This window comes from Carya illinoinensis, chromosome 13, assembly GCF_018687715.1.
Source record: "Carya illinoinensis cultivar Pawnee chromosome 13, C.illinoinensisPawnee_v1, whole genome shotgun sequence".
Classification (NCBI taxonomy): Eukaryota; Viridiplantae; Streptophyta; class Magnoliopsida; order Fagales; family Juglandaceae; genus Carya; species Carya illinoinensis.
Genome location: NC_056764.1, coordinates 6,904,387 through 6,922,450, shown reverse-complemented (window position 1 = coordinate 6,922,450; position 18,064 = coordinate 6,904,387). Strand labels below are relative to the sequence as shown.

At 37.8% G+C, this 18,064-nt stretch overlaps 1 protein-coding gene across 2 annotated transcripts; it reads right to left on the bottom strand.

Annotated features, from left to right (window-relative positions):
* Positions 1-235: 235 nt before the first annotated feature.
* Positions 236-3,461, bottom strand: LOC122292384 (WRKY transcription factor WRKY24-like). Of its 2 annotated transcripts, none has more exons than XM_043100720.1 (5): positions 3,023-3,461; positions 2,428-2,613; positions 1,690-2,330; positions 1,437-1,598; positions 236-1,036 (listed from the first exon to the last, which is right to left on the bottom strand). In XM_043100720.1, the coding sequence occupies exons 1-5, from the start codon at positions 3,371-3,373 to the stop codon at positions 592-594; spliced, it is 1,785 nt and encodes a 594-aa protein (XP_042956654.1). In that variant the 5' UTR covers positions 3,374-3,461; the 3' UTR covers positions 236-591. The 2 variants fall into 2 exon arrangements, with proteins under 2 accessions (XP_042956654.1, XP_042956653.1); XM_043100719.1 differs by having other exon boundaries at positions 1,690-2,339; positions 3,023-3,458.
* Positions 3,462-18,064: the final 14,603 nt, after the last annotated feature.

The following is an 18,064-nucleotide window of genomic DNA, read 5'->3' as shown; positions in this document are numbered from 1 at the left end:
AATAACCCGGAAGTTCCATCTGTTGCTATATATACGAGTTGACCTTGACCCTAAGCAAGCCACCAGGGCAATCCCCCAGCTGCACATCTTTGACCATTCAAACCTCTATTCACCATCCTTGGCGTCCCCACACGTTTAATGTATTCAGGTGGGGACCCATCACAACGTCTCCATTTTCTTGAGAGGAGGGAGGAAAAAAAAAAAAAAAAAAAAAAACAAAACAAAACAAGGAAAATAAGACAGAAAGAACATGTTTTTGATTGATTTGTCTTTTGCCCTACCAACATGAACTCCAACTTTGCTTTGCTTTATAAAAAAAATATCACGACCGTGTGTGATACAAAAAGTGTATTTGAGGCTGTTCGATTCTAAGCCAAGAGGTGCCTCAAAACAATCAAAAAAATCAAAAAGTTGGGAATTTTATCTATAAAACTGGCATATACAAAACCAACATCCCAGTAGGAATATACAACAACAAAACAGACAAATTGCAATAAATTAAATTATTTTGAGCTTCTTCTTTCTTTCTTTTTTTTCCTTCTTTTTGTTTTGATCCTACTCCTCCCGAAGTCCAACGCCTTCCCAATAATCCTATGCGAGCAATGATTCGAAGAACATGTCATCCCTTGGTTCTTCTTTGGCTCTAGAATACACATTGTCTGTGCCTTGTGGCTGGTTCATGTAAGAACCGATTGAATTCTCGAAACCTGAAAATGCGAAATTCCCAGGGCTCTGAAACATCTCTAGGGTGAAGGGTGATTGCCCCTCTGGTGTCGGTAGTCTCAGATTGTGTAAATGGGTGTTCACAGAATTATTGTAAGTGGGGTGGCTGGTGATGGCCGAAGGCCTTATTGCTGTAGTGGCAGCAATGTTGCTGTTATTGTTGCTTGGCAAAGGCCTGCCACTGCCACGGGCTGCGGGAACATCATGGTTGTGCTTTCCCTCATATGTTGTGATCACTGCCCTCAGATCATGAGAGGCTCGCTCAACATGCTTTCTCACTGGACATCCCGGATGCGTGCACTTGTAGTAGCTCCTGCAAGTCATGCAGACGTAGATCAGAAATATTTGAAACACTCCCAACTTAAAATAAGGCTAACCGGATGTCTAATGCTAACCAAAAAAATAAAATAAAGCCCAACAGCAAAGTTTTGGTTCAAAACTTTGGCAAAGTGCAGCATAAAACCTGGGATCCATTCTTTGAAACCTTTCCTATCAAAGAATGGATCGCTTTTGGGTAAAAGCCAGAATCTACTAAAAACAGCAGAATGAAATTTTAAGGTGAGCGTATTCTAAAGTCGTTAAAGTGGCTGAAAGATGAATATTGGGTACACGAGTGCATGTGCAATGGAATAATAATTGTAGAACTTTGAATGCAGAAAACCTATTAAAAGTTTGACAAAGAATTGGAAGTAAATGAAAAAAGTAGGCATTACCTTGGATTTGGATTTCCCTTGACCACTTTCTGCCCATATTTTCTCCATCTGTATCCATCATCTAGAATATCTATATCACTAGTTGTCTGGACTACAACTCTAGGTTCTCTCACTGTTCTGCTCCCAGGTGCTGAAAGACCTTCATTTTCACCCTCTTTCTTCCTGGAAATTTAACGTAAAAACGAATATTAACCGACCAAACGCACCTAACCATAAAGAAATACTTTTACACAAACTAAGCATCAAACTTTACCATCTTTTGGCATTAGGCTCATCTTCATCAAACTCATCCCCTCCAGACTTGCTCTTCTGAGAACTCTGATCAAAATCCTCATCTCCCATGGATATCGAAGAGTTCTCTGGCGTGGCAACCGAATCCATGTGTCCATTACCATGTGTGGCTAATGACTGATCAGGAATATCAGTGTGGGCAGAATTGGAAGCCTGAATTACATAAGAAGAAGCTGAAGATGATGACGAAGATCTCCTGGTGGACTGAGGCTTGGCATGGTTATGACTCCCCTTGTAAACTATCTCAGTAATTTGTCCATCTATGGACCTCTCAACTTTCTTCTTTGTTGGGCAATTGGGATGTGTGCACTTGTAATAGCTCCTTGGATTCTCGCTTCCTTTCACTTGTTTTTGGCCATATTTTCTCCAATTGTATCCATCATCAGATCTTTTGCTGACTGACTGGGCCTGCTGGCCGTGGTAATTGCCACCGTCTGATTGGAACCCGCCATTGCCGTTGCCCTTGCTCTGAGTGTTGGTCTGTATGGTGGCAATCTCAGGGGAATAGCTCTGCATAGAACTGAGTTCGGGTTTTACCATCTTCGCTGAGGAAAAGTCATCCTGCTTGGTCGGTTCATGGAAAGTCCATGCTTGTTGCTGGGCCTGAAAATTCTTTTGACAGATGAAAAGATTGTTAATTTAGGACCAAAGTGAAAATGATACACGTAATAATTGATTATGATGAGATTTTGTTACATACAGTTTGAATTGTGGCACTTGAAGACTGAAAATTTGTGGTTGATGATGTTAAAGGAGGCCTTTGTTGGGTTGGGAAAGAGAAATCGTAGTTCTTGTCTTCCTGTTTAACATTTTGCTTGTTGCCAGAATTGCTTTTCCACGCGAAGGCCTGAGCAGGGAATGATCCTGTAGTTGGAGATGGCAGAATCTACATACAAAAGCAGAACAGAGAAAAATCCATCAAACAATCACAACAAACAAAATTAGAAATGAATGATATGTTCCAATCAGATAACATGAAAAAAGTGCCAATTAATTAACCTGGGGCAGATATAATCGAAAACTGAAACATGAATTTTGAGGGAGATAACCCCGATTGCGACTAACAACGAATAATTTTTCAAAATGCTTTGGACCCCAAGAAAACGAGAAAAGAAACACTCAAATTCAATCTAGTCGTGCACAATAATTTGACTGATCAGTTTAGTGGTGTTGAATTGAACAGCATAAAAGCTCGGTCTTAATTCCCCAATTTTTCTCAACAACCAAATACATTCTCTACCGAAAAAAAAAAAAAAGGAAGCAAAAGAACGAAACTTTCTGGCTGAAACACTTACGTTACGAGTGTTGAGAAGAACAGGGGAGTCCAAGAGCTCAGCAGCGCTCAACCCGTCGGGGATAGCAAAGTAGGAAGAGGGGGACACAGCAGGTGGAGAAATGGGCAGAGAAGGAGGTGGGATCGACTTGAACTTAGGCACACCCGAACCAATTCTCTGCGCAACCCGATCCGAAAGGCCACGATGCTTATTCTCTATTCCTATGTTGGTGGTGTTTTGGTGTTCATCATCGTAGGAAGAGGAAAGGAGGTCAGAGAAGGAGGTGGTCATGAATGGATGGGTCGTCGAGAAAGTAAAGCTTGTTGGGCGCGAGTTAGCCGAGGTCTCCAAGCTCCCAGAAGAGGAGGCCATAAAAGGAAGAGAGAGGAGAGATAGAGGTCTAATGTGGCTGAAGGAAAGCTGAGATATTAAATTAATAACAGCCGAGGTGAAGAAGATGATCCCGTATTGTGCAAGTTTCTTGTGGTTTTGTCCTTTTGTCGATGCGGGAGCCTTCTAAGAAACTGAGGATGAGTTTTGACCGTGGAAAACTTTATTTTTTTATTTTTTGCAATCTTACCAAAATAATTTGTGGTTTTTTTTTTTTTTTGGTCAAAACTAGTTGGTTTGACTGGATGGCGGCTGACACTGAGATATCTTCCTCATTGGTACGTACAAGCTATTGCTTTCTGCAGTGGGGATGGGAATCGGGATGATGTTCCTGTGCGTGCGTGCGTGCGTATGTATCAGTACCAGGATTAGTCAATTTTTATCGTAATTTGTACTTCCAGAGATTAGGGTTTTTTTTTTCCCAGTTTTTTACAGTGAATTCCTGTTCTCTTGGGCATAATGATATACGGGAGAATGATGTTTAGTATACGGGAACATATATGTTTCTTTTTTTTTCTCTCTCTAATAGAAAGGCATGCGCTTAACGCCTCTTATTTTACATGTTAATTGGTAGAATTAATTTAGTCAATAAATAAGAACGTACACCTTCTGGATTCTCATGTCGAAATTTCATTTACAATGCAAAAAACAGCTTTACATACGTATGATGGCATATGTCAGATCTCTGGTTTTAAAATATAATAAACGAAACCCTATTTTTAAAATATTCTTAGCTACAATTAGAATGAAATTTTTTATTATTTAGTAAAACATGATGAGCATATTCCTTTAATGCAGTAGATTTAAAGCTCTTACTTTTGAACTGCATGCGTCTCTAAAATCTTGTAGAGTTGTTGGTTAAGAACTGGTGATGAGCATGTGCTGCATGTACGCGTTGTTCATAATTAACATTACGATGGTTTAAGAAGTTTATATATATGTCCCTGTCATTTTCGGCCTTAACCAGCTTGAAAGTATATAATTTTGTTGATCAAAAAAAGTCGTACATTAATCTAGAAGATCAGCTGTCAGTCCTGTATATAACGTGTGAAAAGGGGCATGATTTAACATCTGTTTTCCATAAAGGACCCAGAACAGTACTGGAAAATTTGGATAATTGGTGGGAAAAAAAAAAAGCTATATATGAAGTGGGGAGACTTCGACATTGAATGAGACGGTAGGGGGTCTCGGTCGCTGGTCGCCGGCAATGCGTCCAAAGACTTTTTGAGATATTTCTTTACAAAAATATGCAGAAATAAAAAAACAAAACAATTTATAATTACCCAGCTTCTAGCATGCACTCGTATACCGAGGAATCTAGAAGGAGGGAGCATTTCTTTCTCCTAAACCCATGCATATATATGTAAAGCTAGCTAGCAATATGCCTTTGTTGAAGTCTTCGTCGTTTTATGTTTTAAATATTTTATAGAGAAATGATATTTGTAATCGTGATTATACAAGTAGTATGCAGTCATTTTGAAAAAAAATAAATTAATATGAGACCCATATTAAAAAAAATTAACTTTTTAATCGTAGATCTCACTCTTTTTCAAAGTGATTGCGCGGCATTTATAATCCCACGACTGTATGTAACATTGATCTATTTTATAAGGTAGGTGCATTTCGTGACCCAAGAAAGTTCCTCTCTCTTTCTAGGGCTAAGAAAATGGATATAACGCACATGAGCTAAAATAGTAGGTGCATCAGCAAGTTCCCTATATCGGGGTTCTTTCTTAGTGCAGCATTGGATCTTAATGAAATGAATACTTTTCTCCTATTATTTTGGACCAAAATACATATGGCAGAGAAATTGATATTTATAGTGTCTACATTCAATAGTATAACTCCAATCAATTAACATCAGTGAGGCTATATATGTTTGGATGTTAAGGTGATCTTATATGATTTGTGAATAGTGGTGAAAAGTAATGAAAAAATAGTGAATCAATGTGTTCTAGATAGTTAATTATAGTCATCTATAATATTGGTAACATATATATGTTGGTGCAAGATAGCTAATGATCAACCTCATTGTTGTATGAAGGTGCTAGGACTTACGAATATTAATCGTTAACTTGGCCAAGAGTTTTATCGTCCTATGGAATAAAAGTAGCTAGTTAATAGGAAGATTTGTTCTTAATAACTTAAGGCTATGTTTGGATACTGAGGTGTTCTCAAATTATATGTGACTAGTAGTTAAAAAGTAGTGAATAAGATTAATTCACTTACCAAACACAACCTAAATCTATCTTTATATATTAATTACAAGTTGCTAATGAGTCTCATGTTTATCTCAAGTTATGTTAATCCTTTCTGTTATGTACTGAGAACTGATAGGAAAGTTATATGTGTTATTAAAGTATTGGCATGGCCATCATGAATAAAGACATGAGTAAAGTTTATTTCCAAACTATATATTATGTTTGAATGAGGATTAAGTTACTTTAATAACTTATGCTATCATTAAATACACTCTTGATTCAAGGTCTATTTTTCAGGCTCAATAGCGTATGAGTGATATCAATCCATTGTGCATGTACATGCACGGGAATGGCTATGTGAAGCCATAATGTATTAGTGACTTGCTGATGTAGCACCCAAAAAGTTTCTTTCGATTCTGAAGGGCGATTAGGGCAACAATGGCCACTGCCGCTAACCTCGCGGCTTCGCAAAGCGGGCAAGGTGGTTCTACTAAGGGGATGGATCAACGGGAGAATTTGGATCACCGAGTGGGAGGAGCATCGAAGGTTGGTTCTGGAAGGGGTTTTGTGGATGCCATGATGGATTGGCCTCAAGTTTTACCTATGGTTGAGATTCCTTTCAGGGAACCTAAGTTTTCGGATGGGGAGATGTTTTTCCCCTTTTCCAGAACAAAAATCAAGCAATCGGCAAAATCATTTCGGTTCTCTATCGTGCTGAAATTTTTGAGTCGGCGGCCCTCGCTGGATCATGTTCGAGGATTTATCAAAACTTGTTGGGGATTACGAGTTTTGTCTATTGTTGGTCAATTGAAGAATCCACGTAACATTCTTGTCTGGTTATCAAATGAAGAGAATTTTATTGCAGTTATGACTAGGGGAAATTCTGAGATTGCAGGGCCACCGTATTGGGTATTTCACTGGACACAAGAGTTTGTAGAAGAAGAGGATTCTCCTTTGGTCCCAGTTTGGCTATTCCTTCTAGGGTTGCCACTGAACTACTTTCACGAGTCTATGTTGAGATATATTGGTGGGAGTTTTGGTCGATTTTTGAAGCAGGATAATGCTACGGCGTGTGTGACCCGCCTTGAGGTAGCACGAATTTGTGTTGAGGTCGATGCCTCCAAACCTTTGAAATGGGCTTTCTGGCTGAGGGTTCTAGGGCATGTATGTAGTCGCTATCATGAGGTTATTTTTTAATCTCTCCCCTTGTTTTGTAGTTTGTGTCGAAAGCAGAGCCACGATGACAGCATGTGTGGTCGTCAGAATCAAGTTGATCAAAATGGAGTTGTGAATGGTGTAAATGAAGGTGGTGGTCTTGAGAAGGCTAAGACTAGGTGGAAGGAGGTGGGAAACAAAAATATGAAAGTCTTGGAACCAGAGGTGAGAATTGAAAATGAGGTTTTTTCTGCAAGCCGTCGAGCAAATTTTCTGAATGGGATAAATCAGCATCGACGTGCAGTGAAGATGGAAGCAATGGAGGTTTTTTATGTGGACTTGAAGGACGAGACTCTTACTATGAGACAATTTGAGGAGGAACTTGATGATGTAGGCTTGGTGGGTGCTGTTGCTTATCTATCTGGGGGGCAAGATGCTGCGAAGAGTAGTGAAAAATCGATTCAAAAAGTCTCGGCCAGTTAGTTTGAAATTTCTGAAGAGGTTTCGGATACTAAGGCATCTCTAGAGGGTGTGGAGGTTATGAAAGAGATGCCATGTAGTTCGGTGAAAGTGTTGGATGAGGTGTTGAAATTTGAGTTATCACAGTTGACAACGGTGGGGGTTAAGGATGGTGGTATTAACAAGTGGTGTTCTCTTTTTGACGGCAAACCTGATGAAGATGTGGCGGTTTTCTTAAGCAAGTGTTTTGATTCCGATTCGGAGTTGAATGTCCCTTCGAAGAAATGACAGGGAGTGAAGAAGAAAGAAACTTTGGTAGTCCTATATAGGAGGACTCGATCCAAAAAAAAAAAATTAATTATTTATTTAGATTCTTATATGGAATTAGAGGTATTCGTTCGTCAAAGAGTAGACTTTAGCGCCTTATGAATAAAAATTAGCTGCTGGTGGTGGCTTTGTTAGAACCTTTTCTTTTCTCTAATAAATGTTAGTGATGGGCTAGGTGGTTAAACCTGTCGAACTTTTTGAATAATGTCGAAGTAGGGAGCAAAGTGTGGTTGTTTTGGGATGCTAGTCTGGAGTTTGAATTCATTTCCATATCAGATCAAGCCTTGTCTGGCTGGTTTGTTAGTGATAGTGTGCAGGTATTGGTTTCTATAGTTTATGCTAGCTATTTTCAGAGGAAGCGTAGGGAGCTATGGAAATATTTGCGTGCTCTTGATGCAGGTGTTTGGCCGTGTTTTGTTGGTGGAGATTTCAATATTGTTTATTGTGATGAGGAAAAGGTGGGAGGCTTGTTGAGTGCTTATCGGACAAAAGAGTATTTTAATACATGTCTTCATGATTGTGGGCATATTGAGTTACCATCTAGGGGAGAAAAATTTTCTTAGTGTAATGGTAGGCTCAGGGAGAGGAGGATTTGGGCTAGATTGGATAAGGTCTTGGTGAACTCTTTGTTTCTCAATGTTTTTGAAGATACACGTCTAGAGTATCTTCCGCGCACCTTTTCGAATCATTGCCCTATGTTGATTTATTTAAAAATGGAGAGGAGGGGTGGGGTTCAGTATTTTCAGTTTCAATGTATGTGGGGGACTCATGAAACTTTCTTACAATTGGTCCAAGAGTGTTGGAATCAAGAGGTTAAGGGTTGTGCTATTGTGAGGGTGAGTTATAAATTAAAATGCTTAAAGAAGCTTGGGCTGTGCTATGGTGAGGGTGAGTTATAAATTAAAATGCCTAAAGAAGCTTTTGAGGAAGTGAAATATTGAAACATTTGGTATAGTTGAGCTGGAGCTTAAAGGCCTTGAATCCATAATAATGGAGCTCGAAGAAGTGCTTAGTGCTGATTTTCCCCAAGGTCAGGAGAGTGAACTACTGATGTGTAAGCAGCGACACCTACAATGGCTACACCATGAGGAGATTTTGAGATGTCAAAAATCACGTATCAAGTTATTAACTAAAGGTGACTCGAACTCGGCTTTCTTTCATGCTTCCTTACATATTAAAAAAAAAAAAGAACAAAGTAATTGATTGTATGAAGCTGCGTGATGGAACTTTGTTATGTTCCGCTGAAGAAGTTCATGAAGTGGCAGTGAGCTTCTTTCAAGATTTGCTTTCAGTGACACCAGTTGAAGTACATGAGGAAAGTTTCCTATTGCTCTCATGTCGTTACTGAGAGTGAAAATTCCTTGTTGTGTGCAGTTCCCTCTCTAGAAGAAGTTAAATATGCTTTGTGGTCTATCCCTCATGATATTAGTCCTAGATCCGATGGGTTTTCGGCAAGTTTCTTCGTACTTGCTTAGGAGGTTGTGAAGCAATAGATGCTTGATATGGCTGGGAAATTTTTTGAAGGTGTCCCTCTAACTACTTTTTCAAGGCAACTAATATTGTTTTGATTCCGAATGTAGATGCACCAGAAGACTTTGGTCATTTTCAGCCTATCAACTTGTGTTCGGTTGCTTATAAAATTATGGTTAAAATCATGGTTTTTAGATTGGCACCGATTATTGGGAAAACAGTGTTGGCAGAGCAGTCTCTGTTTATTTGGGATCGTAGTATTTTTGATAATATGTCTATTGCTCAAGAGCTTGTGAATAGCATGAATCGGAAGATTAGAGGGGGAAATGTCATGCTGAAGATTGATATGGCTAAAGCATATGACCATGTGGATTTGAGTTTTTTGTTGGAAGGTTTACAATGATTGGGATTCTCTGAGAAATGGAGGTCGTTAATTTTTAATTCTATTTCATCTCTAAGTTTTTTAGTCATACTAATTGGTAGTTGCAAAGGTTCTTTTAAGCCTTCTCGTGGACTTCATCAATGTGTCCCTCTCTCTCTGTATTTGTTCATACTGTTAGAAGAATTACTATCTCATACGCTTAATCATGAATTTTAGTTGGGGCGAGTTAAATACTTTAATTCCAATAGTGGTAGTCGGGTTTCACATTTGTTATATGTGGATGATTGGTTGATTTTTGCAAATGGTGGAAAGGTTTTTATTCGGAATTTGATGAGGATGATTCACAAGTATGAAAGCTTATCAGGACAGTTGGTAAGTCCAAGTAAGTCTTCTATTTTTTTCTCCCTATGATCGGAGAATACAATTGAAACATATTTCAGGTTTGTTGAAGGTGCCTGGCCTTGTGTGTATTTGGGGATGTTGATTCATGTAGGAAGAAAGAGGTTGAATATGTTTGAACTTGTATTAGAGAAAGTGCAAAAGAAATTGGCAGTATGGAAGTGTAAGGTACTCTCCTTTGGAGGAAAACTCATCCTTATTAAACATGTTCTTAATAGCATGCTCATTCACTTGTTGTCTGTGTTGTCTTTGCTGAAAGAAATTGTTGCTAAGTTAAAGAAAAATTTTTCCACCTTCCTTTGGGGATCAGGTGGGGATATTAATAAAAGGAAATAGGTTTCTTGGTGGCATATTTGTTTGCCGGTCAAGAAAGGCGGATTGGGGATTTGTGACCTCTCGGAGGTCTGAAAATCTTTGTTTATGAAGTTTGTTTGGAAGCTAATTATGGGTGGTTCTCTTTGGTCTATTTTTTTCCAAAAAAAATATGTGGGTGAGAAGCAACTTGCCTTAATTGGGGCGGTGCAAGGGGATCCTATTTTTGGAAAGAAATTTTACATGTGCTGCCTTTAATGGTACAAAATTCACAATGGATAGTTCGAGAGGGTGCCTTATATTTTTTATACAATAATTGGCTTGGCGATGAGCCTATTGTTGATTCTTTACCTGTTGTGAGGAATCCTAAATTGCTTGTCAGGATTTATGGGCTAGAGTGGGTTGGAAATATGATGAGATTCGGCTATTGGTAGATGAGGATATGGTCCAGGAAATCATACAATTAAATGTTCGTGTTCCAGGGAGGGAAGGGATATGATGGTTTGGAAGTACACGGTGGATGGAGTTTTTACTATGAAGTCGGCTTGGCAAATTATTCGTTCATGCAGTAGTATTTGTCCATGGAAGAAGTGGCTATGGCAAGATCATGTCCCTAAGAAGATGTCTTTTGTATGTTGGCGGGCATGTCAAAATATTGTTCCCGTTGATGCTACTATCCAACAGCTTGGTATCTTGGTGGTTTCTAAGTGTCATTACTGTGTCGTTAACAAGGTTGAAACATTGGATCATGTGCTTTGTGATGGGGAGAAAGTGAGAAAGGTTTGGGATTTTTTTGCTACACTTTTTGGCATTCGACTACCACATGCTCAAGTATGGACTGATGTGTCGAATACATGGTGGTGTCAGGCTTCTCTATCCTCACAAGTTCGTTGGCTTCTTGGTATTATTCCTATATTGATCTCTTGGGCTCTTTGGAAAGCTCGATATGCAGCACGGATGGAAGATGTTGAATTTGACTGGAATAACATTATTCGAATGGTAAAAGGTTTTATCTTGGATATCTCGGGGTCCATGAGATCATTTAAAGTAGTGGGGGAGCATGATTTAAGAGTATTAAGGTAGCTTAAATGCCCCATTGTACTGACTAAAGTTAAAAATTTGAAGTTGGTTGCTTGGTCACCACTGACAAAGGGATTCACAAAGTTTAATGTAGATGGTGGGTCACCTGGAAATCCTGGGATGGTTGGTGGGGGTGGTGTTGTCAGGAATGTGCAAGGGCGGGTTCTTAAAGTCTTTTATCATTGTTATGGTCAGGCTACACATAATATTGTGGAGTGTAGAGTAGGGGTGGGCAGCGAGGCCCCGGAACCCGCTGCCCCGCTCCGTTCGCCCCGCCCCCGCATAGGGCGGGGCGGGGCATCCGCACCGTTAGGGTCGGGGCGGGGCCCCCTGGCCCATATGGTGTAACCCAGCGGAGGCGGGGGACGAGAACGGACCCACCCCGGTCCGTTTTTCCCCAACCCCGCCCCGTATGTTATATATATATATATATATATATATAATATATTAATAAGTTATGCTTAAATGAAACGGCGCCGTTTCATTTAGTGGGTTAACACTTAACCCTAACCCCCCCTGGCCGTCCGAATCCCCCAGGCCCCAAGCTTCTCCTGAGTCCCGACTCCCCTCCCCTCCGAAACACCCTAAGTCCCCACACGCAGTGCCGCACGCCGTCCCTCCTCCCTCTCCCTAGCCAACGCACGCCGGACGCACGATATGTTAAATTTTCTCCTCCTCTTTTGATTTTCTCCGTTAATTTATATATATATATATATATATATTAGTTTTAATCGGAGATTGGAGGAAGGATGGGGTTGAATCGGAGATGGAGGATGAGATTTGTGAATTGTGTGATGTAGATTCGTTGTTTGTGACATTGTGGGATTGTTTCGGATTTCAAGCATTTTGGATGTTTCGGATTGTTTATTTTTGTTGTAAATTTCATTAAAATCCTAACCCCTAAATTGATTTAGGGGTTTCAATCATTAAAACCCCTAAATCAATTTAGGGGTTAGGGTTTCGGATTATGAAACCCCTAAATCAATTTAGGGGTTAGGGTTTCGGATTGGAACCCTAAATTAAATTAGGTTCCAATTCGAAACCCTAATTTTTTTTAGAGGTTTCAATGATTGAAACCCTTAAATCAATATATCTTTAAAAAAAATCATAAAATTTAAAAAAAAAAAAAAGTCCAGAGAGTAAAATACTAAAATGATCTTCATAGCTTACAAAGAAAGTCCACCACAATATGTATAATTTCTTTTAAAGTACAACTTGAAACAAGATGAGATGAACATCAATCCAAAGTTTCTGAAAAATGTAAACAGACCCAGGCTTATAAATAAAAGGACTTACCAAAAATAATAAAATTATTGAGTACATAAGATTTCTCTTTACTTCTTAAGACTCTAACTTTTGGCATATATATAATATATTTAGAGTAATACTAGATACAATCGGTCTAGATTGTGCAAGTCTAGTACATTCTTTAAAAAAAAAAAAAAAGTAAACTTTACTGTTAAAAAATTAATTTATTTATTAGAGTTTCATATTTATTTACTTTTTTAAAATAGATGGCATATAATCTACGTACTAATATAAGACAACAAGTATCATTTCTCTAATTTTTAATATTTAAATTACCTTTCTTTTTCCAAAAAAAAAAAAAAAACTTGTGACGTCCATGCTTATTAATAACTAGTGATCATAATGTTTAGTGAGTAGGGAGGCTTTATCCTGTTATATAATATTGGATATATTATATATAATATATCATCGAATCGGATGGATTAATTTGCATTATTTTAACTTTTTTTTTTTTAAACAGATCATCAAAAAAGCTTATAGAAATGGGTCTTATTCAAGTTAATTTATTATGAATGATTTGTTAAATGAATGAATAAAATTATCATATGTATATATATAGTTTTATGCTCATGACTCCACATGATATATATAACGTACACACAATTAACCTAAATTACCATGCACTTGGCCTATTAAAAAATGCCTATTAAAGTGGCCGAGAAAAAAATAATAATAATAATGAGAGAGGAAAAATGATGAAAGATTATAGGCTTAGGGCGGCTTAAAAAGAAAATATGAAGCATGTTGAAGTGACATGTGGAAACGGACTCCTTTTTTCCAGATTTTTTCAATTATATTTTTAAAAAAATTCTCTTCCTAATCAAATTATTTGGAATTGCTTATATGAGGTGTAAAACTTTCACATAGAATTATTTTTTAGTGGTTAGAAAAAATTAATTTTAACCCTTTGAATGAGGGCAACGGGCCATGACCCTAATCTTCATGTTTTTGTGAAATGATGGAAATTCATGTGTTCTTAACCTATTACAGTGTAGCATTTCAATTATCATCATTATATATAAAAAGTACTTAATACATCAATAATAGTTTTGTATGCAGTTTTTGCTGATTGTGTTGGATTGTACTTTGAATTTTTTTTTTTTTTTTTTTGTTGGAGAATCAAGAATGTTTTCGGATTTCAGTGATAGCTCGCCTTCTCCAGCCAACACCCCTTCCTCAGAAACTAACCCTACTCCTACTCCTATAACGAGTACACATTGCCCTGCTCCGAAGCCCACACAGGGCAAGAAACCTGTATCTATAGTTTGGCAACACTTTACCAAACTAGAGGGTGGTGACCCTAACAACCCACAAGCTAAATGTAATCACTGTGGGAAAATATATGGATGTCACTATAGAAAACATGGTACATCCCAGCTGAAGGTCCATCTAGAGGAACAATGCAAGAAGAATCCAATTTTAAAATCCTTAGTAGAGAATGGTCAATCTAAACTAGATTTTAAAATGGCGGATGGGAGTAGTGGGGCCGGGGGGCCAACATTGAAGGGATATACGAAGTATAACCCCAATGAGTGTAGAAGGAAGTTAACTCGTATGATTGTCATGGACGAGCTGCCTTTTCAATTTGTGGAGGGTAAAGGGTTCCAATAATTTGTCCAAGAGTTGGAACCGAGATTTGTACTTTCTTCTCGTCACACTGTGGCAAAGGATATTAAAAAGATGTACATTCGTGATAAAAATGTTTTGAGGGGGCAACTCGCGGGTTTGGTAGTTTGCCTCACTACCGATACTTGGACTTTTATCCAAAATATGAATTACATGTCATTGATTGTGCATTTTGTTGATGTTGATTGGGTTTTGCACAAAAAGATTATTAAATTTTGTCAAATAACTGATCATAAGGGTGAGACGATTGGGAAGGTATTGGAGGCCGCAATAAAGGAGTGGGGTTGGAAAAGGTTTTGTCTGTGTCAGTTGATAATGCATCGTCTAATGATGTCGCATTGGGATATCTAAAAAATTATCTTAAAGATGCAAATAAGACATTCTTGGGTGGTGAATACTTGCATGTTAGATGTGTTGCACATATTTTGAATTTAATTATGACTGAGAGGTTGAAAGATGTTGATGACTCAGTTGCACGAGTTAGAATGGCTGTGAAATGGGTGAGGTCTTCTCCTTCTAGATTGGAGAAATTCAAAGTTGCTGCAAAGGCTACAGACATAATATCGAAGAATGGTTTTTGTACTGATGTTCCTACCAGATGGAACTCAACCTTCTTGATGTTGGAGGCGGCCCAAGAATATAAGGCAACCTTTCAATTATTGAGTGATGAAGACATCCAATATGTCAAATACTTTGATGAGCACGGGGGATCATGAAAGCCTAATGATGATGATTGGGTGGTAGTTTCTACTTTCGTTGATTTTCTTTGATTATTTTATGATGTCATATTGAATATATCTGGTTCTTTGTACCTTACATCCCATGGGTTTTGTCAACAAATATGTAGGGTAAAAGAAGAATTAGAAGATATGCGTAGGAGTTCCAATGAAAGGATGAGGGGGATGACAGTGACCATGATGCTAAAATATGACAAGTATTGGGGAGATTTGACTAGAATGAATATTTTCTTATATGTGGCTGTTATTCTTGATCCTCGTCTGAAAGTTTCAAGCTTGTTATATGGGTTGAGACTTGTTCACGATCAGGTATGGACTGAAATTATTGGTGAATTGGCCCGAGATACCCTGAAAAAATTGTATGACAAGTTTATGGCAATTAAGGGTGGTACTACATCGAAGACACATACACCAACCCCAAAGCCTTCTACAGACACCGTGACCGGGCCTCCTACAAAGAAGTGCAGAATGCTGTGGACTAAGACCCTCGCACAGAATCCCATACTAGTCCATCAATCTACGAAGATTGTTTCTGAGTTAGACAACTATTTGTCAGTGGATATGGTCTAAGATGATGATGATCATTTCGATATATTAGAATGGTGGAAGAATGCCTCAAAGAAATATCCCATCCTTTCTGAGATTGACCGCTGTATTTTGGCCATCCCTATTAACGCCGTTGCCTCAGAGTCAGCCTTTAGTACCGGAGGTCGTATATTGGATCCTTTCTGTAGTTCATTGTCTCCTACAACTGTAGAGACATTGATATGCATACAAAGTTGGACGATAGGAAAGGATATTCATGTTTCGGATATTTTAGATTTTAAGGAGACCGATGAGGGTGGTGATCAGTCTGGATTTGGACCACTTGGTAATTGTTTTTTATTTTATTATTTTAATTTATTTATATTCATTGTCATTTCATCGTTATTAATTTTAATATTAATTTTTATAGTAACACATGAGACGTCCAGCACCTCTGCAACATAAAAATGTGCTCAAGTCCGGGCCGCCCCAACAGTCACACCCCTTGACTCAAAGACAAGCCACAGCTGACAAGCCTCTTTAGAATGATCAATTTTAATTATTTGTTAAAATTTTGTATTCAATAATTTGTAATATTGATACAATGTCCCTTGGACACTTTTATATTTGTAATTTTGTAATTGTTTAGCCTTTCAATTTTGTAATAGCTTAGTTATTATTATTAGTTTATTACGTATTAGACTCTTAGACATAACATTTTTTTTTAATCTGGGTTTTAAATTGTTTTTTCCTTTTTACTTATAATTTGATGGGCTAAAAAATAAAAATGGCCTACAAGCTTTTTTTGGGCCAAAAATACATACTTGTGGGCAATTTTGGCCCATTACTGAGGTTTTTGGGTCCAAAATGGCTCAGAAATTGTTCTTGGGCCCAAGGCCCAGAAGGGGGTGCGGGGGGCGGACGGATTGCCCCCCCACCCCGTACCCCGTCATGCAGGACGGGGTACCCCACCCCCGCACACCGGGGGCGGGGGATGGGGGAGATTTTTCCCATCCGCCCCATGGGGGGGCGGGGGGTCGGGGGGTGGGGTCTACCCCACACCGTATGGTGCGGGTAGCACCCCTAGTGTAGAGTAGTGCTTGATGGGCTTTATTTCTGTCAGTAGTTAGGGTTGCAAAATGTTTTAGTTGAGTCGGATTGATTATGGGATGCTTTATCTTGAAGATTTGTAAATATTGGTATTTTTGGAAATAAATACATTCTATTATCTCTCTGATGAATGCTCAATTTTAGCATGTGTTTAGATAAGCTAATATGGTAATAGATTTTTTTAGCAAAATATGGGCGAGTGGCGAGACTTTGAATTTTGTTTTATGAGAACTTTGGTTAGGGTAGATTGAATGGGCTTATACGTACAAATAGGTTGGATATTCCTTATGTTAGATATTAGTGGAGCCGGTTTGGGTTTGTCATGATGTATTCTTATTATCATGGTATTCATTTGCCATAAGTGGAAGTTTTTTAATAATATTAGAAAGGAGTCACTAATGGATAGCTGACTTTCATCTCTTTTTAAAAAAAATAAATGCATGTACATGAACGTAATGGACCACAACTTGAAAGCTGTATCATTTATTTAGAAATTAAGTCGATCCAGTAGAGCATTCGTAACAAGTACTGCGGTACTATAACCCAATCAAAGTCAAGCGGTTGAATAGAATTTAGAGGAGACAATTGAGGCAACGAAGCTAAAAGCAGCTAGCTAAACAAAGTTATATACGAGTAAAACAGTGTCATCATATAGCACTTTTAGATCGAACTGCACGTGTGTGTATACATATATATATATATATATGAAATTACTTTTAATTATAAAAAATTATATAAAAATAAATCTATAATATGAAATGGCATGATTTGGTAATTTAAATTATAAAATTAGTTTTGTTATAAAATATATCTAATAGATTCTATAAAGTCACATAATTTATATATTTATTTTTTGTAATTTGTTTTTGTTTGTTGTAGTTTTCATATATATGAGTGGTGCTATATCTACCGAAAAATCACCGAACAAGTTTTAAATTTTTTTTATTTAATTTTTTTATATTCTTAAATATTTATTAAAAAATAAAAAAAAATTTATAATATTATTAAAAATACTTTCTTAATTACTAAGTTTAAAAGAAAAACGAAGCTTTTGTAACACTTCTTGTGTATCCAAGTTCAGATTCTAAAGATTCTATATATATATATATATATATATATGAGCAATATTACGTACAGGTTATGGAATTATAAATGCCGCGCAACTGCTTTGAAAAAGAGTGGGGTCCACAATTAAAAGATTAGTTTTTTTTCATATAAGTTTTATATTAATTCATTTTTTTTAAAACGACTGCACGCCACTTATACAACCACAATTTCAAATATTATTTCTCCATATATATTATTCCATCGGTTTCCATCAATGTAGGGAACAATAAAATGACATCACGATCTGACATTTTGATTGCACCGAATTATGTAGGGGAATAAGGTTTCAAATCCCGGTTGGCTTAGATTCAAGGATATTGCTTTTTTGCATGGCCTGGATTCGGGGAATTAATAACAGTACTACTGACTTTTGCTGGCTGGCCCGAATCTGGAGTGCAGATCGAGGAGAGTCTATGACTATTTGCCATTGCTGTTGGGAGTGGGAGTAGGGGAAGAGACTGATCCAAGAGTTATA